At 34.9% G+C, this 21,123-nt stretch overlaps 3 protein-coding genes across 5 annotated transcripts; 2 read left to right on the top strand and 1 right to left on the bottom strand.

Moving 5' to 3' along the window:
• Positions 1–3,258: 3,258 nt before the first annotated feature.
• On the bottom strand, positions 3,259–9,842 carry LOC149909833 (replication factor C subunit 4). The gene is made up of 6 exons (XM_090119942.1): positions 9,593–9,842; positions 9,225–9,500; positions 8,826–9,044; positions 7,476–7,635; positions 4,864–4,946; positions 3,259–3,601 (listed from the first exon to the last, which is right to left on the bottom strand). Exons 1-6 carry the CDS (start codon positions 9,697–9,699, stop codon positions 3,394–3,396), a joined length of 1,053 nt encoding a protein of 350 aa, XP_089976068.1. The 5' UTR covers positions 9,700–9,842; the 3' UTR covers positions 3,259–3,393.
• A 314-nt stretch (positions 9,843–10,156) lies between these two features.
• On the top strand, positions 10,157–12,215 carry LOC149909832 (ribonuclease H2 subunit B). Its single transcript, XM_090118182.1, has 5 exons — positions 10,157–10,366; positions 10,443–10,652; positions 10,772–10,899; positions 11,466–11,640; positions 11,842–12,215. The coding sequence occupies exons 1-5, from the start codon at positions 10,279–10,281 to the stop codon at positions 12,162–12,164; spliced, it is 924 nt and encodes a 307-aa protein (XP_089974308.1). The 5' UTR covers positions 10,157–10,278; the 3' UTR covers positions 12,165–12,215.
• Positions 12,216–15,115: 2,900 nt separating this feature from the next.
• Ythdf (YTH domain-containing family protein) lies at positions 15,116–20,505 on the top strand. Of its 3 annotated transcripts, none has more exons than XM_090119940.1 (6): positions 15,116–15,353; positions 15,461–15,485; positions 17,116–17,247; positions 17,473–17,601; positions 17,840–19,389; positions 19,472–20,505. In XM_090119940.1, the coding sequence occupies exons 1-6, from the start codon at positions 15,330–15,332 to the stop codon at positions 19,511–19,513; spliced, it is 1,902 nt and encodes a 633-aa protein (XP_089976066.1). In that variant the 5' UTR covers positions 15,116–15,329; the 3' UTR covers positions 19,514–20,505. The 3 variants fall into 3 exon arrangements, with proteins under 3 accessions (XP_089976066.1, XP_089976065.1, XP_089976067.1); XM_090119939.1 differs by having other exon boundaries at positions 17,473–17,604; XM_090119941.1 differs by lacking the exon at positions 17,473–17,601.
• Positions 20,506–21,123: the final 618 nt, after the last annotated feature.

Raw genomic sequence — 21,123 nt, 5'->3', positions numbered from 1 at the left:
CCTTCCTAATTGCACCATTTATTTTTATCAAAAGAATTAATAAAACTTGTTATTAGCATTGTAACAGAAACAGCTTTAGATAAGGAATCACTTATAAATAATAAACTAATAAGAATTACTTCATAAATAGGAATTTACTTTTAATCAGCTTTGTGATGAGAATAAAATTTGCAAGCGAGTCGTGTCAAAAAACTTACAACGATCTTCCGGGAAGCTAGAATTTGTTTTATAAAAAGCCAATAGAATAGCATAAAGACTGTCTTGTCCTTGCCCATTGTATTTGCGACAGATATAAGTTATGAATAACCTTCGTATCTTGTGTAAATCTTGCTCGTGTCATAACGTTTCGAGGAAAAACTAAGTGCTATACGATTTGCGATTACATATTTCCTGTCACAAGGAAACATTTAATAAGGTCAAACCTCTTCCTCGTCCCATTCAAGCGATTTATTTTTATAGCTTCAACTATATTTTATAGTTCAATACACTTTAATTACGTGCATTAATTAAGCACTACAAGCTATATACAATGCGTGTTTTAACGGTATAAAGTTGTTATGTATTCAAATTTGCCATTGTTTTAAGCTCATTCTTTGATTTCTCGTTGTATGGTAACTGGTAAGCCACGTATTTACGGGGCCATGCACTAGTTAATTGAGGAAATATAAAATGTATCACCTACTTTATGATTACAAACCACATAAGTACCGTACAAAAATCTCGTTCTTTTATACATAGGTAGTTATTATTTTGCACTTAGTCATACATATTTTGTAGGCTTTTTTGAAAGAAATAAACATAATTGCAAGCAATATAACAGTTTAAAGTGTAATTACTAGAACAATATTTTAAAAATAATATTTTTATAATTTTAGATTGTTTAAGGTACTTATAGTTAGGTTTCTCGTTTTATTTTGGAAAATTTCTAAGAAAATCCTACCTACCTAGGTAAGGTTGTGTCTATGTCTGGAAGATTAATGGGCCTCGAGAGATTTTGTTGTACCTATCTCCTGAAAATGTTCTATATAATATTTACAATAGTGTTTCTAAAGTAATAAAATTATAATATCTTTTATTAAAATTATCTCATATTATACTGGATGTCAAAAAGCCAGTTCTACTTCTTTTATTGAAAGAAAATTGTATGCAAGCCTATAGATTTATTCATAAAAACCGGTTCTTAGCATTATAACCATAAAATAGAAGTGTTCTCTAAAGTAGAAAATTTCGCGGTAATAACAATTCAAATTTCGAAGAATCGTTTAATTTTTTCAACCATTTTAACGACTCGAGCATCTCAGAGCGTTAAAATCTACCAATGCAAAATTGGTCCTTCAAGTTTTTTTAACTCAAATTTTACCTGGTTTAGATACCTGCACTATTGACTAGTCACTACCCAAACGTTGACCGTAGTAGATTGGAATTCATGTAAAAAAAACAATTGCTAAACACAAATATTCGATTTTAACATAGGTAGATAAGAGCTATTGTGTAATAGTTTCAAATTACGTTCAGAGTTCCTACTCTGATATATTGAATTGTCTAACTACCTTTAAAATATATGAATAGTTAAACATTAGATTTTTAAGGTCGTAAGTAATAAACAAAATATTATAAAAAACCTACGCAGACTAAGCGGCCATTGCTTTTTATATTATTAACCTTTATTTACAATAAGCAAGGCTGTAAAGACCATTGAGGTATAGACGCCAAGTATCTGTGAGCTCATGACGCGGGAAGTTTACAAATGGGAAAATCCCATGAAACTACGTTATGTGTAAACTGTTTGTAAGCATGAATAAATTTTATATTATACAATAATGCATTTATGGTATTTTATGAGTCAATAAAATGCAATCTTAAAAGTTATTAAATTTTCATATTTGAAAATATATTTGCTAAAGATTCGAATGCACAAAAGTAAATTCAACGAACTCGAATGTATAATTTATCATGACCATAAACGTGCACACATAAAATTGAGATAAAATTATGATAAAACAACCCATATTTTTTGTGTTAAAATTAATTTAAATTATATTTTGAACGTGCATTCCGTCGGATGTGTATGGTAATTTGTACGCAATAGAGGGGTGAGGGGACGTTCGTCAGCGTCAGGTTGTCGGCCCCAACCCGTGACGTCAGCTCACTGACCACTGCGGGACCCGCCACAATAGCCTTTCTCAGAAGGAGCAGATGCGCTTGCGCCGCTATTAGCCGCGCCCTTTCCGCTCTTTTATACACCCCCAAAATCAATTATAAAACTTCAAAAATCCTTCTTTATACAAAAGTAAAATAACACAATGCCTGCAATATAATGAACATTGTTAAATTTGAGAAAAAAATCACCACAAAAACTCACTTTGGGCAAGCAATAGTTAAAACGGGTCGTGTAACGACATTTCGGTTGCCGCGAGAACCGCGCAGGTAGACGCCGATTACCTCCGCGAGTTGCGTACCTGCGCTCAACGTATCATTAAGTACGGCACCGGTAATGATAGCCGGCCATAATCACCGCCATCGCGTTCGATCCTCGCCGAGTAGTACATCGCAACTTCCATGGATGAGTGTGGATCTAGTCATGATGTAAAGACATGCACTAAACCTCCACTCATCGAAAGAAATTGACCTTCGACCGGCGCGGCGATATCCCGGGTCAGGTACGTCGCACTGCACGCACTAATCGTTCTCGACGTCACGTCGCACCGAACCGAACAATAACGAGCACGTTGCCGTGTTTTTTAAACAATATTGAAATTTGAACGCGCGTATCCGGTGACGCAACACGACCGCGCGCTACGGACGCTCACCGCGAAATAAACGGTCGAGATTTGAAATCTAAAAATCTAGACGCTGCGCGTGAGGCGGGAAGGGCAGAGCGCCGGGCGCCGGCCAATCGGAGCCGAGCGCGCCAACGAGTGGGGGGCGCCGAGCCACCGCAACAGCTCTGCGAATGCCTGATATTATCTTTTCTCAAAGAACGTTATTTTCTTTCTTTCCTACGCCCGCTCGTGCGTTTAACCGACGGCGGAAGTGAAACGAACGTGCGCGTAAACTCAACGTGACGCTAGTACCTCGACCGTTGACGGCCATGTCGACGGCGTCGCAAACACCTGCCGTTTGTTGATCCAGATAGCATTAAAAAATCCATATAAATATTTATTTTTCCGAACAAAAACCGCATGCGATTTCATTCAACAATGGAACGCGGGCGATAGCTCGGTATACCGTTAGACTGCAAAAAATAAAACAACTGCATCGCAACAAATCGTTATATTACCGAAACAATAGCGCGGTTCTTAGAAAACGAAAAGAATAAGAACCTGACGGGCAAAACAATTTCAATGGCTTGACTCATGCATTTATACTTAGAAAATTGGGAAGGGGTGAGATTTAGGGGTTATTATTGGCCATTATGATAGTGCAGCCCAAGTCTGTGAGTTGCATGACTTCAGCGCCGCCATCTAGCAGCCTGTGGGAGCAAACCGCGAGCTTCTCGCTTATGGAGCACTTCTGTTTGTTCGTCAAATGGCCGCTGTTCACCACTGTCGCACTCAACTGCTCTAACAACTGAGATGCGGAATAGGCGTCCATTAGAAACCTACAACAGAAACACACATATTAATACATAATATTCTTAAAAAGCAGGTCTTTGGTAATTTTCCATTCTAAGTATAGAGAATGAAAAATTCCAAAATATCAAAGCAATTATGTAAATGAACACCAAAAAATGTTTATATTTAGTCAAAAAGCATTTTTTGACATGTCCCGTAAGAACAGCTTATAATTTTTTTGGACAAAACTTGTTTGAGCTAGCACTAAGTCAGCATGTTGCATCAAAATCTGTGATTAATCAGAATTAAAATCCCTTGAAGTTCCTAATATTTCACAAGAAAATGATTATGAAAGTTTCCATTATTATGTGTGTATAAAATACTAGATTTCCGCCCGCGGCTTCGCCCGCGTTTTCAAAGGAAAACCCGCATAGTTCCCGTTCCCGTGGGATTTCCGGGATAAAACCTATCCTATGTGTTAATCCAAGTTACCCTCTATATGTATGCTAAATTTCATTGTAATCGGTTCAGTACTTTTTACGTCAAAGAGTAACAAACATCCATACATCCATACATCCTTACAAACTTTCGCCTTTATAATAGTATTAAGATTTAGAAAAACCAAATTTATATATATGTATAGTATGTACATAATACTCTTATTTGAGTGTATTTTTAATTAAAATAATTGTACACAAAAAAAAATGATTGAAATAGTTATATTTGAGCATTGGAATGTAGGAATTTTTCTTAGGACTTCATAGTTATATTTTTTTTGCTGTTTGTTTTTATTATTATTTTATTTATTCAAAAGATAGCATTGTAATGTAAAAATAGCCAAGGTTAATGTAATTTTATTGCTAATGGTCGTATTTTACTCTCAAATTAGAGTTTAAATTTAACATAATTATAGTACCTAAAGGCATTTGACAAGAATTATTGATCTTATTTATAAAAATGATATTATGTGATAATGTTGTTGATAATAAATAAAATATCAATGTTTATTATTAAAATTAAATGATTCGAAAACAGTTTGTATTGCAGAAAAAAAACCGCAATGAACTTAAGTAGATTTCTTTTATGTAAATTCATTGAAGTGAAAGATAATTTTTTTTTTTTATTTAAATAAATAACAAAAATATCGCAATATTTTGCAGAAATAACGTTATATATTAAAAAAATTATTCGTTATAGCTAGCTAATTTTTAAATGATGATTGATGTCGTTTTTTGAGATACTTTATTAAAACAAAATAAAATAATGGTATTTTTAATAATAGACTACTCAACAATAAAAAATCACTTACTTTTCTACAAATTGCTCCAATTCACTATAGTTTTTGATACTGAGATATTCATTGACTAATTTATCAGGAACCAGCCCTGTCACCTAAAATTAAGGGAAATAGTTAAAAAAAATAGTTTTTAGTCCTAAAATAATAAATAACATGTTTAAATGAGGAAGCTATCAAATTTCGAGATTGCGAATTTCTATGACATCTAGTAAATATTGGCATAGGCTTAGGCAGCTAAGCATGTAAGAAGTACATATTGAAATTTTGTAATAAACACACATAGTACATGATAGCATTTATTTAAATTTTTTAGCTTATATTGTGTACCTTTTGTGTTCTGTTAGAAAGTGGCTTTTTATGCTTCTATCAAGCATCGAATTTAGGACTATGCAAGCTTTGCTTATTTCTTAAAACTTTAGGTAATAAGTACTTAATAATTTGTAAATTAAGAAAGCACTAAATATTTAGTTTTATAGCATTCGATCACAACGCGGGATTATTATCACATATTATCTAGAAAGACGCAGGTTCGAATCGATTCCGCCTCGTGATCGACTTTTTTCCATTCTTTAGAAAAATCTTATATGAAAACATCTTTTCCTTGCATAACTAAAACTACAAAACTCAAAATAAATAGAACCTCAACTTAAATTTAAAATGTTTTCTATACATCTATACAAATATTATAAAGAGGAAAGGTTTGATTTTTTGTTTGTTTGTATGAATTGAGCTCCGAAACTACTTGGCAGATTTGAAAAATTCTTTCACTGTTGGAAAGCTACATCATTTCTGAGTGACATAGGCTAGGTTTTATCCCGGAAATCCCACGGGAACGGGAACTATGCGGGTTTTTTTTTGAAAACGCGGGCGAAGCCGCAGGCGGAAAGCTAGTTATTTATAAATCAATTGGAATAAGCTTCACACTCAGATGAGCTTTATCTATGTAGTGACTGACACTACATAAATAAAACTCCTGGCAGTGTAAAATTTAACATGCATGCATTTAATTTTAATGTTTCTTTTATGTTACTTTCCAGGTACTACTCAAGCAAATCAACATGCAAGCTATTATAGTTTCTCTATACCTCAATATATATAAATCTCGTGTCACAATGTTTGTCCTCAATGGACTCCTAAACCACTTAACCGATTATAATAAAATTCGCACACCATGTGCAGTTCGATTCAACTTGAGAGATAGGATAGTTTATAGACCGGACTCTCAGTGGAGTTTCGTTTGCAAAAATAGCGGACCTAAATCTGACTTCTGATATAATATATTGTATAGATCCCAGACATCCTATAGACAGATGTTGCCAACCAGTTTTGTGGTCCCCCTCTCCTCTCCCCACAACGGTAATTAAATATGGCATACAAAGAAAAAAATAAACATTTCCAAAACATGCCGCGTGGGGTATCAAATGAAAGAGCTTATTGAGTAGATCACAAATATATAGCATACTATAACATTTCTTACACTTTCTCTAAGATTTTTTAGAAATTTTGCGAAAATGGTCCATTTTTGAGTTAACTTTAAACCACTATAGATTGAAAACTCATGAATATATTTTTAAAATTATTATTTTAAATAATTAACAAGGCCATTGTTTACGATTCAATAGTTCGTACAGTGAAATAGTTGCATGGGGGAGTGGGGGGAGCATTCAAAGATGGCGAGTATATTTAAGTTTAGAAGAGGCTGATGAAGTTAAGAGGCTGATTCAAGAATGTTCTGCCATATTTTTCATTCTGTCAAACACAACGACAGTGCAGAGATAATTATTCCAAGCCCTGACACCGATATTTTTGTATTAGGCCTTTATTTCTGGCATAAACTTGAAAATATACTCGCCATCCTTGAATGCTCCCCCCACTCCCCCATGCAACTATTTCACTGTACGAACTATTGAATCGTAAACAATGGACTATTGTTAATTATTTAAAATAATAATTTAAAAAATATATTCATGAGTTTTCAATCTATAGTGGTTTAAAGTTAACTCAAAAATGGAGCATTTTCGTAAATTTTCTAAAAAATCTTAGAGAAAGTGTAAGAAATGTTATAGTATGCTATATATTCGTGATCTACTCAATAAGCTCTTTCATTTGATACCCCACGCGGCATGTTTTGGAAATGTTTATTTTTTTCTTTGTATGCCATATTTAATTACCGGGGTGCGGGGAAGGGGACCACAAAACTGGTTGGCAACATCTGTCTATAGGATGTCTGGGATCTATACAATATATATCAGAAGTCAGATTTAGGTCCGCTATTTATGCAAACGAACATCTCCTTGGAGCCTACTCTATTAAACATGTTTTGACGACGCGGTTGGCGCAGTGGTAAAGTAACTGCCTACTGAGCCGACGGTCCCGGGTTCGATCCCCGGTCAGGGCAAATATTTGTGTGATGAACTCAATTATTTGTTCTTGGGTCTGGGTGTTATCTATATATGTATTTATTAAATATTATATTTATCGTCGCCTAGTACCCACAACACAAGCCTTAATTGAGCTTACTGTGGGACTAGGTCGATTTGTGTAATAGTGTCCTATAATATTTATTTATTATTTATTATTATTATGTAGGTACCACGGGCGAAGCCGGGGCGGACCGCTAGTACCTCAATAAGTCCTTCAGCAGTGATCTTGCCGAGCAGTCGCTGGCAGCACTGTAAAGCTGTGAGCGCACGACGAAGGTCCCCGTCACATGTGTCTACCGCTTGGTGTAGAACCTCACCCTCACCCACGTCTACGCCTTCAGAGTCGCATATTTCGCGCAATCTATATAACAGACATAATATATAATAGACATATGTTTAAAATAATCGTATATGTGACAAATGTTGTTTGCATTGTTCTTGTAAATAAATATATAAAATTTTGCAAGTGTTTTTTGAAGTGAAAACTTCTTTAGCGGCGTTGAGCACTTTTTCTGTAATGGGTATAAAATCTTAAACTCGCGTCAGGACACGTGACCCTGATCGAAAAAGCGTAAGACTGATGGATATCAAACATGCTCAACATTAATAATCAAGTTTTCACTTCTGCCGGCACTCCCAGAGTGCAACCCGTCTTTTTTTTTTAGTTAAATCACTACATATAAAACAAAGTCATTTTCTCTGTCCCTATGTTCCTTTGTATGCTTAAATCTTTAAAACAACACAACGGATTTTGATGTGTTTTTTTTTTCATAGATAGAGTGATTCAGAAGGTTTTAGTACAATATAATTTATTACGTTTTAGACAAAGCGGGCAAAGCCATGGGCGAAAAGATAGTTGCAGTATAAAATCAAAATAGAAAGATTAGAATCTAAGAATTAAATTTTATTATTACTGAGAATGTAGTTACATGCTTTTTACTTTTATTACAGTTGTATAGGTTTTATATATGTAATTAACAAATTATAGACAACTAGCTTTCCGCCCGCGGCTTCGCCCGCGTTTTCAGAGAAAACCCGTTCCCGTAGGATTTCTAGGGTAAAACCTATCCTATGTCCTTTCTAGGGTATCAAAATATATCTATATCAAATTTCATGCAAATTGGTTCAGTAGTTCAGGCGTGATTGAGTAACAGACAGACAGACAGAGTTACTTTCGCATTTATAATATTAGTATGGATAATAATAGCATATAGCAATTATTTTATGTTTTAAATTGTCCATTATTATACCCTAAGGCCTAATTCATAATTCCTCATTCATAATATTTTATTTTTCCTTCATTCATTTTTAAATGTATGTCAGTTAAATCCAATGAACTAGTTTACCATAAAAATCTAGAATTTATTTATTTGTACAAGGTTAACTTTACTACTTGGATTAAAAATAAAATTTAAGATTATTTATGTCAAAATAAAAATATTCTAATTTTTCTCCTAGAGAAAACCAAGAATTATAGTGTTATCTTAGTATTGAATTACAAACACTTGAAATATCTAATAAAATTTTGCTATATTTGATAAGGTTGCTTACCTTTTTATCACATTTTCTCTAGCCAACGGCTTAAACCTGAACTTAGAGCATCTACTAGTAATTGGAGGTATAATTCTCGACACATAGTTGCAAATGAGACAGAAACGAGTTGTGCGAGTCTCTCTCTCCATTGTTCTACGGAGAGCTGCTTGTGCTGCGTTCGTCATTGAGTCTGCTTCATCGAGGATCACAAGTTTGTATGCTGGACATGGTCTTCCACTGTTGAAAGGATAGTTATATGAATGGCTAGTCTTTAAGGAACAATCAGGATAAACTTGCTTTATTGAATTTTGATTTTATTTCAGACTTGTTGTTTATATTTAAAAAAAAGTTTTTTTGTTAAGTAATATAGTGTACTATTATAAGTTTTGAACAAATTAAATATAATTACATACTTACTCTGGTTTAGTGTTGCTAACAGTTAACTGAGCAAATGATTTCACTTTATCCCTGATAACTTGAATACCGCGTTCATCTGAAGCATTTAGTTCTAAAACACGGTCCCGAGTAATATCACCAAAGAGTTGTCGAGCTGCTGCTAATATCGCACTGGTTTTTCCTGTTCCGGGTGGTCCGTAAAACAAGAGGTGAGGCAAATCACTGCCAGATAAGCATTCCCTTAAAACTTGCACAACCTCTCCTTGATCCACAATATCGTCTATAGTTTTCGGGCGGCTATAAAAGTATAAGAATTCTTATTTACTATAATTGGTTCATTTAATTCGTATTGCGTATGATAAACTGTAATTAATGGAAAGATACTCAACTATTTTTCAACCCATGGTGCTGGAGGTTTCTTCTTAGTGGCTTTTACACCCGAAGTGCTTGCTTTATCAGAAGCGGTGATTTTACCTGTCTTTAAAAATGCCTGCATATTTTCAAATTGATATTTTTGAGATGAAAATGTATAATCCTTGAAGTTGTAATTATCCAAAAAATCTAGTTTTTTAAACTACAATGTTGAATGAACCTTACGCGGCAAAACAATCAAAAACTTCAAAAAGAAAATTCAAGTTTGAATGACAGCGAACGTCTGTGACGAACGTCAATGTCTTTTGTACCACAGATTACAGAATAAACAAAGTACATTTTCTTATGGCGGAGCCCTTAGCGACTTAAAATTTAACATTATAAAATCAATACGTATATTTTAATATTATACGCTCGTGAACATTAAAGGAGCAAAAAAGAGCTCTAATGCTTATGTGATGCTTATCATAGTCCATAAACCACCGTGAAAAACTGAAATTAAGATTTATACTCTGTGGAAGTGACAGTTTTTATGGCGGGAAATTTTGACAGTAAATTCGTATTCGTTCAGTCAACTTCGAAATAAACAAGAGTCATTATTGTTGTTCTATATTCCTACAGGATTTATTTAATTAAAGGAAGATACTTACTATTAGTTTTATTGTATGCAATATAAGGATTTATGAAAAATTAATATAAAATAATGACTAGACGGTCACAAAAGAACTCCTCACCCGCTACGGGTCCTATAACTAAACGCATAGAAAACTCCTGGGTTCTGTTTATAAAAGGTGCACGATTTAATAACATTAAATTGTTTTATTGCTCGTGCCTACTTTGTTGTAATATTACCATTTGAAATTCCAGATTCATTATTCAAAAACAACAGTTTTACGATAATATCACTCCCACACCCCGCACATGGAAGCCCTACGAGATATTGCCTGGATGAAGAAAATAAAAAAGTATACGAAATTGTAACATTCAATGAACCATACAGATCTTGGTTTATTGATGAGACGGTTAAGTCTGATGGAAGCATAATGCTAGTGACTCCGGTAAATCCTTTATTTTTAGGTAAGATAATAATAATTGAGATTTATATTTCAAACATGTTTTGTTCATAATTTTGATTCATATGATAATAACAGTGTATTTTTACCTTTTCAATTGAGCTATACACTATTTTTTTTCAGTATTGCCTAGGCTAAGGGACCAATGCAACAGCAGAGCTGTACCTTTAGAAGATTTATTATCAGAAAAGGGATTTGATAAATTAATAAACTTTATAGGTAATGTCTTGGATAATGTGGGTGATCTAAAGGTAAAAATATTAGAAATACAACTAGTAAATGATAAAATATAACTAATTTCTTTGTGCACAAAATTAGTACCTACAAAATATTGGTTTATGACTGACCAATGCATGTAGTCATTTAGGAACTTTTAGAGTACATGAACTTATAGGTAGATGTTTTGTTAAAATTATATATCAACCACCAGAACAATTATTCTCACTTGTTGTAGTCTGAAAGTGTAGAATAAAGTATGTTTTTTCCAGGTATATTATCATTATTACTACAATTTTACAATCTATATATATAAAACTCAAAGGTGACTGATATAGTGATCTATCAACGCACAGCCCAAACCACTGGACGTATCGGGCTGAAATTTGGCATGCAGGTAGATGTCATAACGTAGGCGTCCCCTAAGAAAGGATTTTAGAAAATACATCCCCTAAAGGGGTAAAATAGGGGATGAAAGTTTGTACTATGAAAATTTATCTTTTCCACGCAGGCGAAGCTGCAGGCAACAGCTAGTAGGATTATAAAAAGGTTAAATATGTATTTCAATACTTTGCATATACATAATATATTCCAATTGTAGGGTTCCAGTGAAATGAAAGCCTACAAATACAATGAAGAAAAGACATTAAATTGGCTTAAAAGCAGAGTATTTAAATTATCTACTGTATTGATGGAAAAAAATCTGCATGTTACATCTGGTGCAACATCAGCCACCTTTGTAGCTAGTACTCTTACAAATGACTCTATTGACGAAGGTGAGAACAATTAAATATATGTTTAAACAAAATTAAAAAATTAACATCTGTCCAATGAGATTGTATACTTACTGTATAAAATTTTTGACCAAACCAGTAAAAATACAACACCAACTTTAATATTTCAAAATATGTCTGTAGTAAAAAAATAAAACTAACAATCTTAGTGCTGTATCTAATTGCTAAAGTTCTTCTTTCCAGAATTTTATCTGAAATACGCTCATGGAATCATATCAGAATATCTGCAAGACGATTTAGTAGGATTATTAGAGAAGCAATTTAACTTCAAGGCAGAACTAATTGAAACAATTGGGAAGAAAAGAAAATCTGATGCAAGTGAATTGATTCAATCACACAAAAAGATTAAATCTGAACCAAGTGAAGACATGGATGTAAAACCTAGTGATTTGAGCTTTAATGGCAGTGAAATTAAAAAACAAAAGCCACTAACGGCTAAAGAAAAAGCAAGGCAAAAGGCAGCAAGTGGAACTAAAACAATATCAGCGTTTTTTACAAAGAAATAATTTATCTGTATGTGCATTTTTAACATGAATTTTGTAAATAAAATATGTACATAACAATTTTTTTTAATGGTGAACATTTTAAGTGTTGTACAAGTGTGATGTTGCACCTCTTTTAAAAAGAGATGTAATATTAAAATAACCGCTTGTTACTAAATGCATGTTTTGTTTGTTTGTTTGTTCCGGCCAAGTTCTGGAATGGCTGGACTGATTTTGACGAGACTTTCACTGATAGATGGCCAATGTAAAAAAACGTTTCATTCAGCAAGTAGCTCAAATGATAGTAAAGGCTAATTATGGAATATTTTATACTTAAAGTGAATTTACACTATACTGGTTACTCGAAGAAAAATACGAGTTTCATCGCGGACTCGTGGAAATTCAAATTCCCTCATTACGTTCTAAAAAAGGAAAAACTAAGGATACATACTAGCGAGTGCAATTTTTATATCCATGCAATGGATTTAAATTTTAAAGCATGTTCGTTAATAAGTCTTTATAAATCGTTCTATCGCTATTTAATAATTTTATTTAATTCGTACGAATAGTCCATTGAATAAAAAGTTCTAGAGTGCGTGAGTTATTAACGTAAGATGTTTCTTCGGAAACATGTGAAGAGTCCCTAGGTAATAAACATACTAAAACCCCGGGCCACTAGGAGGAGCCCCGGAGTGGGGGGAGGGGGAAAATGGGTCCATTTTTTCATTTTTCGCTTAAATCTCAAAAACGGTACATGTTAGAGAAAAACTTTCAAGGAAAAGTTGAAAGGCCATAAAATTATCTACAAGTTGTACCTGAATCATTTTTTCCTATATCCTACCGTTTCTGAGTTATACGCAGTAAAACATGATTTTGGCTCAAACAATTTCCACATCAATCGATCAAAAAATATTTCTTTCTTCCAAAAAACTCAAAAGTGCAACTTGTGACCGGTACTGATAGATTGCTCTTAATTAGGTCTATAATTGGTAAAATAAACACATTCCTCCATGGAAGCCTTTAGGAGGAATCGATTGTCAAAATATTATATTATGGTAGTTTGAGTTACTGAACTTGATCTTTTTATTTTTTTCTTCCAAAAAACTCATAAGTGCAACTTGTGACCGGTACAGATAGATTGCTCATAATTGGGTCTATCATTGATAAAAATACCAGATTCCAACACGGAGGCGTTTACGGGGAATTGAATTTTATTAGGGTAGTTACGATACTTGAACTTTTTATTTTTTTTCTCCAAAAAAACTCAAAAGTGCAACTTGTGACCGATACTGATAGATTGCTCTTAATTAGGTCTATAATTAGTAAAATAAACACATTCCTCGATGGAAGCCTTTAGGAGGAATCGATTTTCAAAATACTATATTAGGGTAGTTTGAGTTACTGAACTTGATCTTTTTATTTTTTTCTTCCAAAAAACTCAAAAGTGCAACTTGTGACTGGTACTGTTAGATTGCTCTTAATTAGGTCTATAATTGGTAAAATAAACACATTCCTCCATGGAAGCCTTTAGGAGGAATCAATTGTCAAAATACTATATTAGGGTAGTTTGAGTTACTGAACTTGATCTTTTTATTTTTTTCTTCCAAAAAACTCAAAAGTGCAACTTGTGACCGGTACAGATAGATTGCTCATAATTAGGTCTATCATTGATAAAAATACTAGATTCCACCATGGAGGCGTTTACGGGGAATTGAATTTTATTAGGGTAGATACGATACTTGAACTTTTTATTTTTTTTCTTCCAAAAAAACTCAAAAGTGCAACTTGTGACCGGTACCGATAGATTGCTCATAATTAGGTCTATCATTGATAAAAAAACCAGATTCCACCATGGAGGCTTTTAGGAGGTATTGAATTTTATTAGGGTAGTTACGATACATGAACTTTTTAACTAACTACCCTAATAAAATTCAATTCCCCGTAAACGCCTCCATGGTGGAATCTGGTATTTTTATCAATGATAGACCTAATTATGAGCAATCTATGTGTACCGGTCACAAGTTGCACTTTTGAGCTTTTTGGAAGAAAAAAAATAAAAAGTTCATGTATCGTAACTACCCTGATAAAATTCAATTCCCCGTAAACGCCTCCGTGGTGGAATCTGGTATTTTTAGCAATGATAGACCTAATTATGAGCAATCTATCGGTACCGGTCACAAGTTGCACTTTTGAGTTTTTTGGAAGAAAAAAATAAAAAGATCAAGTTCAGTAACTCAAACTGCCCTAATATAATATTTTGACAATCGATTCCTCCTAAAGGCTTCCATGGAGGAATGTGTTTATTTTACCAATTATAGAACTAATTAAGAGCAATCTATCAGTACTAGTCACAAGTTGCACATTTGAGTTTTTTGGAAGAAAGAAATATTTTTTGATCGATTGATGTTGAAATTGTTTGAGCCAAAATCATGTTTTACTGCGTATAACTCAGAAACGGTAGGATATAGGAAAAAATGATTCAGGTACAACTTGTAGATAATTTTATGGCCTTTCAATTTTTCCTTGAAAGTTTTTCTCTAACATGTACCGTTTTTGAGATTTAAGCGAAAAATGAAAAAAATTGACCCATTTCCCCCCTCCCCCCACTCCGGGGCTCCTCCTAGTGGCCCGGGGTTTTAGTATGTTTATTACCTAGGGACTCTTGACATGTTTCCGAAGAAACATCTTACGTTACTAACTCACGCACTCTAGACCCCCCTTGGAGGGACTCATTCAATGGACTAGGTTTCTATCACAGACTAGAATAATAATAAACTACGTTTTTATGATACGGTCCCAGTTTAAATTTATCGGCATGGATTCGCAATACCCGGTATAAATTCACGATTTTTTTACGGATTTTCGTAAAAACATAGATATTGAAGCGAAAATAAAATAATAAATTCAAATTTTAAAATGTCGCGGTACAGAGGCGGTGAGAGAAATTTCGCGAATAATAGGTACTAATGGCAACATTGTGTAGGTCGCGGGTCGCCATTGCGACGTCCATATTCGTTCCTATTACTTTACGGACATTCTGCAAACATTTTTAAGAAATTGACTTTTTAGTTATTTTAAGTGGTTCTTGAACAATTAGGACATTGTGCAGTGAACTAATGTGATATTTATTTTATATCATTGTGATTAAAGACTTGTATAAGTGCATAATAAACAAAAAAATCGCGGCCAATGTCAGCAGGCGTGTCAGATCAGGTATTTCATATTTAAGCAATTTTGCGAGTAACATTTGGGTGGTATTAGTGAGAAAACACTATAATTAACACGAACATTTTTTTGTTTCATGGTCCTGGTGCGTGAAGCGGATGAAAGGGCAAGGGAATCAAGGTAAAGATGCCATTATGACGTTGCAGGTGTTTTCTCGATAGAAAGAGTAGTACCGGGCGGCTTATGTCCGGTATTTGTGAATGCGCTACACTTCGCTTGATTTTCTCTTTCAAGCTAATTACCCTTTTTATGTTTGTGAAATTCATACGTATTGGACACAGTGTTACTTGCACTTTCATTAAGAACAGACAAATTGAGATATCTGTCATGTTGTATATTATGTAGATGTAGATTATAATCACAGATTGTTTATGAATATAATAAGTATTCAACTAACACCATTGATTGTCAACTTACATAATAAACAGTGTTGCAATTTATAAGTTTGTAGTTAATTTTCCTAGGAAATGAAAACAATCAACTTATTATGCTATAAATACTTGTTATCACATAATGTATAAACTAAGTGAATTGTATGAAATGTGTTCAAAAACACACACATATAAGGCCATCTTCTTCCAAGAAGTATGCTTATACCTAATTATTATTATATAAAAAAGTAATATTACTAAATCTTGCTTCAATTACATAACTTTCTATGTAACTCTGAATTGATTCATACCTACATAAAAATTAGATATATTAGAGTTAGCCTGATGTGTATCAACAATTACTTGTGATAAACTTCTTTGCGAGTACACCCATAAACATTGTTTTCGATTTATATAAAGTTGCTAGTTGCTTATTTTTCCAAATACTTCACAATAAATTGTACTAAGAAGAAATGTTAATTTAATATTGTAAGTGTGGAATAATTGATTTGTGACAGAATCATTCATTCTAGATTCTGATGAAATATGTACATGATATATGTATAGGGAAAACATAGAATAGAGCTATGGAACATGACTGATTAAAGTGGAATATATCAATAGGTTTTGTGTGTTGGTGGTGTTTTTATATTTTATAGTTTGCGACATCATATAAAGTGGACACAACCATCTATAATCTTATGTTATCTGTAATTTGTTAAACTAAAAAGTACTTTTGTAAACAATCCAGTATATGGGGGTCTATTGGCAGCACTATATAATCCACAGACATAATATCTAGTGTACAACCTTCATAAAAATGTGCCACTGCTACAATAATAATTGTGCTCTGCACAAATACATTGTTTTAATTCCAACTACTTAGTAACTTTCATTTGACTTCATATCTGAATGAAATTTATAATAAAGCATACACTCTCTATTGTGTTATTCAGTTAATTATATTCTACATATACAATGAGGTACAATGTGTACTTATTTCTGTGGCAGAACTACCTATAGCATCTTATCATAAGGTCTTTAATTTGTCGAACTATAATGTGATCATTCGTAAAAACACCCGGACCATAGGCAGCAATATAATAATATGTCAAATTTGTTCAATTCCATAAGTTAATATTTAATGCAATATGTGAATGATTATTGAAATGTTGCATTGCAGGCCTAGTCATTATTGAATAATTGATACCTAAATTTGACAATTTTAACTAATATTTAGTTTTTAACAACAGCTTTTTGGTATATCAGAAACTTATCATGATTGGCTATTCTATATTGTATGATAAGCTGAAACATTTACATGCTACTGTACTGAGAAAACATATACGCATTTCATACTGAAATATGATTAATTCCAGTGACAAATGCACCTAAAGAGCATCAGTTAGAGAGTGGTGGTGACGAGTTGGCGGAGGTATCATGGCGTCACCAGCAGCAACCGTCGTACGCGCCACCCATCTCGTCAGCGACAGACCCGTACAGCGCAGCAGGTAGGTACATATGTTTTTGTACACTAATATATTGTAGTACACTAGAATACCATAATACATACTTAGTACATGTTTTTAATGAGAGAATACGTTTATAATTGGCATGGATGTATAAATATTTTAAACTTTTCACTCTGTCTTATCTTCTTTTAGTATAATAAGTGTACAATTTTATTGCAATCTGCTTAGGACCTTTAAGTATCTTTATATATAATTTTGTTTCAGGTTATTACGGTACAACAGCAGTTCCTTATCAAGCCTTTGGAGTTGGGGATGGAACATGGTCCACCAATGGCACAGACCCAATGACTTTTCTAGGAGGATACAATCCTCACGATTCATTTGGAATGGACGGTAGCTAGTATTTATTCCAGTTGGCAAAGTTTAAATAACATTGCTTGTAAACTTCTATGCCAAATTTGAATAAATAGGCTCTTACGTAGATTCACTGTTCAAGCTACCATTAAATAAAAAAGAAAAGAAAATTGTTGAGATAAATGTTCCATCCACCCGATCAAACTCATTACAATATTATGCTTTGTTTTCATCATCCTTATATACTTTACAAGTAATGTTTACACATAAATTTCAGGTGTTTTTGGGCCGTCAACGACGCCTTTTTCAACCGCCGCATTCGGACAACCGGCATCAACATTTAATTATTTCCCCGGAAACGGTGATTACTCCACCTGGGGACAATTAGGTCGTGCGAAACAATATGATGATTACTATAGAGCCGATGGACTTTACGTGCCAGATGGCATCAAAGCGGTGGAAACGGGCGTCCAGGCACTATCGCTTGGCGACCACAAGCACGACAAAGATCGCGCCCCCGAACTTAAGGACGTATCGAGTGGATCGCAACCCAAAAAGATGACATGGGCGTCTATAGCCAGCCAACCGGCAAAGCCGGCGCCCACCTCGCAGAGCGGCGGCCTAAAGAAGAAAGGCCCCGGCATGCCGCCGCCGCCGATAATACCCGGCAAACACAATATGGACATAAGTACTTGGGACGCTGGGAAGAGTGCGCCAGTAGTGACTGCTCCGCCGCCCCCGCCGCTGCAGCCGCCGCCGGTGCCGGCGCCGCTGCCGATGCCGCAGCCCGCGCCCGCCCCGGCGCCCATGCCTCGCGGGCCGCCGCCGCAGCACCAGCCGCCGCCGGCCTGGGCGCACGCCCCGCGCGCGCCGCCGCCGCTACAACCGCGGCCCCCCATGCCGGCTCCCCCAGCCCCGACTCTGCCTGTCCAACCGACCCCAGCTCCGGTTCCCCATCCGGTGCTCGACGAGCTGCGCGTTAAAAATGACTACAATCCTAAAGACTTTGATCTTACTGCGCCACTGGCTCGATTCTTCGTCATAAAGTCCTACTCGGAAGACGATATTCATCGCAGTATCAAATACGAGATCTGGTGCAGTACTGAACACGGGAACAAACGTCTCGACTCGGCTTTTCGCGATCGTGAAAGGGAAGGCGGCTGTGTCTATCTGTTCTTCTCTGTTAATGGTAGTGGACATTTTTGTGGAATGGCTCGTATGACGAGTGCCGTAGATTACAACTCCAATTCTAATGTGTGGTCTCAGGACAAGTGGAAAGGACAGTTTCGCGTTAGATGGATTTACGTCAAAGACGTTCCTAATGGGCAACTTCGTCACATAAAATTGGAGAACAATGAAAATAAGCCAGTGACGAACTCGCGTGATACGCAGGAGGTGCCGCACGCTAAGGGTCTACAAGTGTTACGTATAATGCATAGTTACTGTCATTCTACATCTATCTTTGACGATTTCATCCACTACGAACGTCGTCAGGAAGAGGAGGATTCGCGAAAAGTTCCGCATCCGGCTCCTCAGGACAATAATCGCGAAGAGCACGAGGGAGCAGGCCGTGGATACCGCAACTATCGCGATTTTCGCGACCACAGGGACGGGCGAGACGGGCGGGACAGTCGGGACCATCGGGATGGGAGAGAGCCGCGAGACCACCGCGACGGGCGCGAGCCACGCGACCCGCGGGACCCGCGTGATCCTCGTGATCCGCGTGACATGCGCGATTCACGCGACCATAGAGATGACAGGGACGGCCGCGATAACCGTGATCATGGATATCGCGACCGTGACTCTAACTACAGGCCTCATCATAAGGTATATATTTTTAAAATAAAACATTTCCGGACTTTTTCTTTCCGTTTTTATAATTATTTTAAAAATACTGTTACTTTTTCAGGATCGCGATGGTTCACGTGGACGTGGGCGACTTCGTAACTAAATTTTTACGATGTCGATGAGGACTGGCTTCTCTCCATAGAAAACTAGAGCTCAAGTCAATATTGGTACCGCATTGCAGCATATGTATGTATTTGTTGACATACATAGGTTGAGGAACCTAACAGCCAATAACGTGATTCGCGTTGTTACGTTGAAACTTGAACAATTGCGTAAAAATAGTATATATATCTTGAACAGTGATTAATTAACTAAAAACATTCAACAAATTTAAAATGTGCTAAATGATATTATCTACTGAAGAACATTGCTAAAACAAATGACTAGTGAACAGAACATTAATTGATAGTCATGTGTTGGTTTTCATCATACACAGAGAGTGTGGTATTGTGGACATTTTTTCAAATTTGTGGACTGAAACAACAAATATAGTAATTTTATAACTAGGAAAATCTGTGGTGAGAGGAGTTGATCCTCTTAGAGACTGGATGAAGAATAAATTTAAAGTAATAAAAAACATCAAAATGTACACTGAGTGTAGTGTTAAAATCCATTATAAGTGTTTGAAAAAAAATGGAAAATTCTGTTAAATATCAGTGGCTACTTGTATACCTTTTATATTTACATGTAATTGTATTCACATGTGTGGACATTTTATATACGGTTTTTAAATCAACGAAATTCTCTCGTACATTGAAATCAGTTTTAATCATATTACCTTGAATGTACTATAAATTTGTTCATTGACAATATGAACTAAAATTTCGACAAAACTGTTTTCACATAATATGTACAGAAGACTGTTTGTTGTTGTTTATATGTGTACATAATAATTGTGTATTTTATAAAAAATGACAAAAATATTTACTTCTAAGTGAAACAACAGTGTAACGAGAGAAGATATTGAGTGTATATTTTAATTTTACTCTCCTTTTATTTTTTTAATTCCCCCACCTTATTTTTAAAGTGCCTTTTCATTTATTATGAATTAAAGTTTTTCAAATCAATATGATTTGTGTTATATGAGCCTCATCACATATTTGTTTTATTTGTCATCAAAAATTTTCATTACTTTTTAGTAAATTTTTCCATGTCTATTTTTATTATTATGGGATGTTATAAGTAATAATTGTTGTATGCATCATACAATTGTGCAGTGTTGATTTTAAATAAAACTATGTGAATCATTGATACTGAATTAAAATCAGTCATAGACATTGTTCAGAATTATTTTTAACGTGATAACGTTTTTAAAATCGTTTTAGTCGGGTGACATGTTCAGGAACTTGTGTCACAGCAAAACCTCACGAGCGCGATCGCAGGTATAACGAGAGAGAGACGGACCGATCTCCCGTCTCATCTCGAGCGCTGCCACCAATAAGACGTTATCACGTAAACATCTCGATCGTAAACCTACTTTACAATCAATTTTTTTATTGATGCCTTTAGACTAGAGCAACAAAATACATTACCTGTTTCTATATTCTTTTATTTATATGTAATTTCATTGATGAGGAGTAATGATATTCATTTGGAATGCTCTTGTGCGCAGCTTGTTTATCCTCAATATTTCCAGTTATGAAGATGTGTATCAAAATAAAAAGGTTAAAAAAATTATAATTAACTAGTGGTCGCCCCGGCTTCGCCCGTGGT

The sequence above is a fragment of the Colias eurytheme genome, chromosome 3 (assembly GCF_061535395.1).
Source record: "Colias eurytheme isolate Ceu_HAF_F1 chromosome 3, ilColEury1 Martin Lab GWU primary, whole genome shotgun sequence".
In the NCBI taxonomy this organism is placed as follows: domain Eukaryota; kingdom Metazoa; phylum Arthropoda; class Insecta; order Lepidoptera; family Pieridae; genus Colias; species Colias eurytheme.
This window is presented reverse-complemented; position numbering and strand designations above follow the sequence as displayed.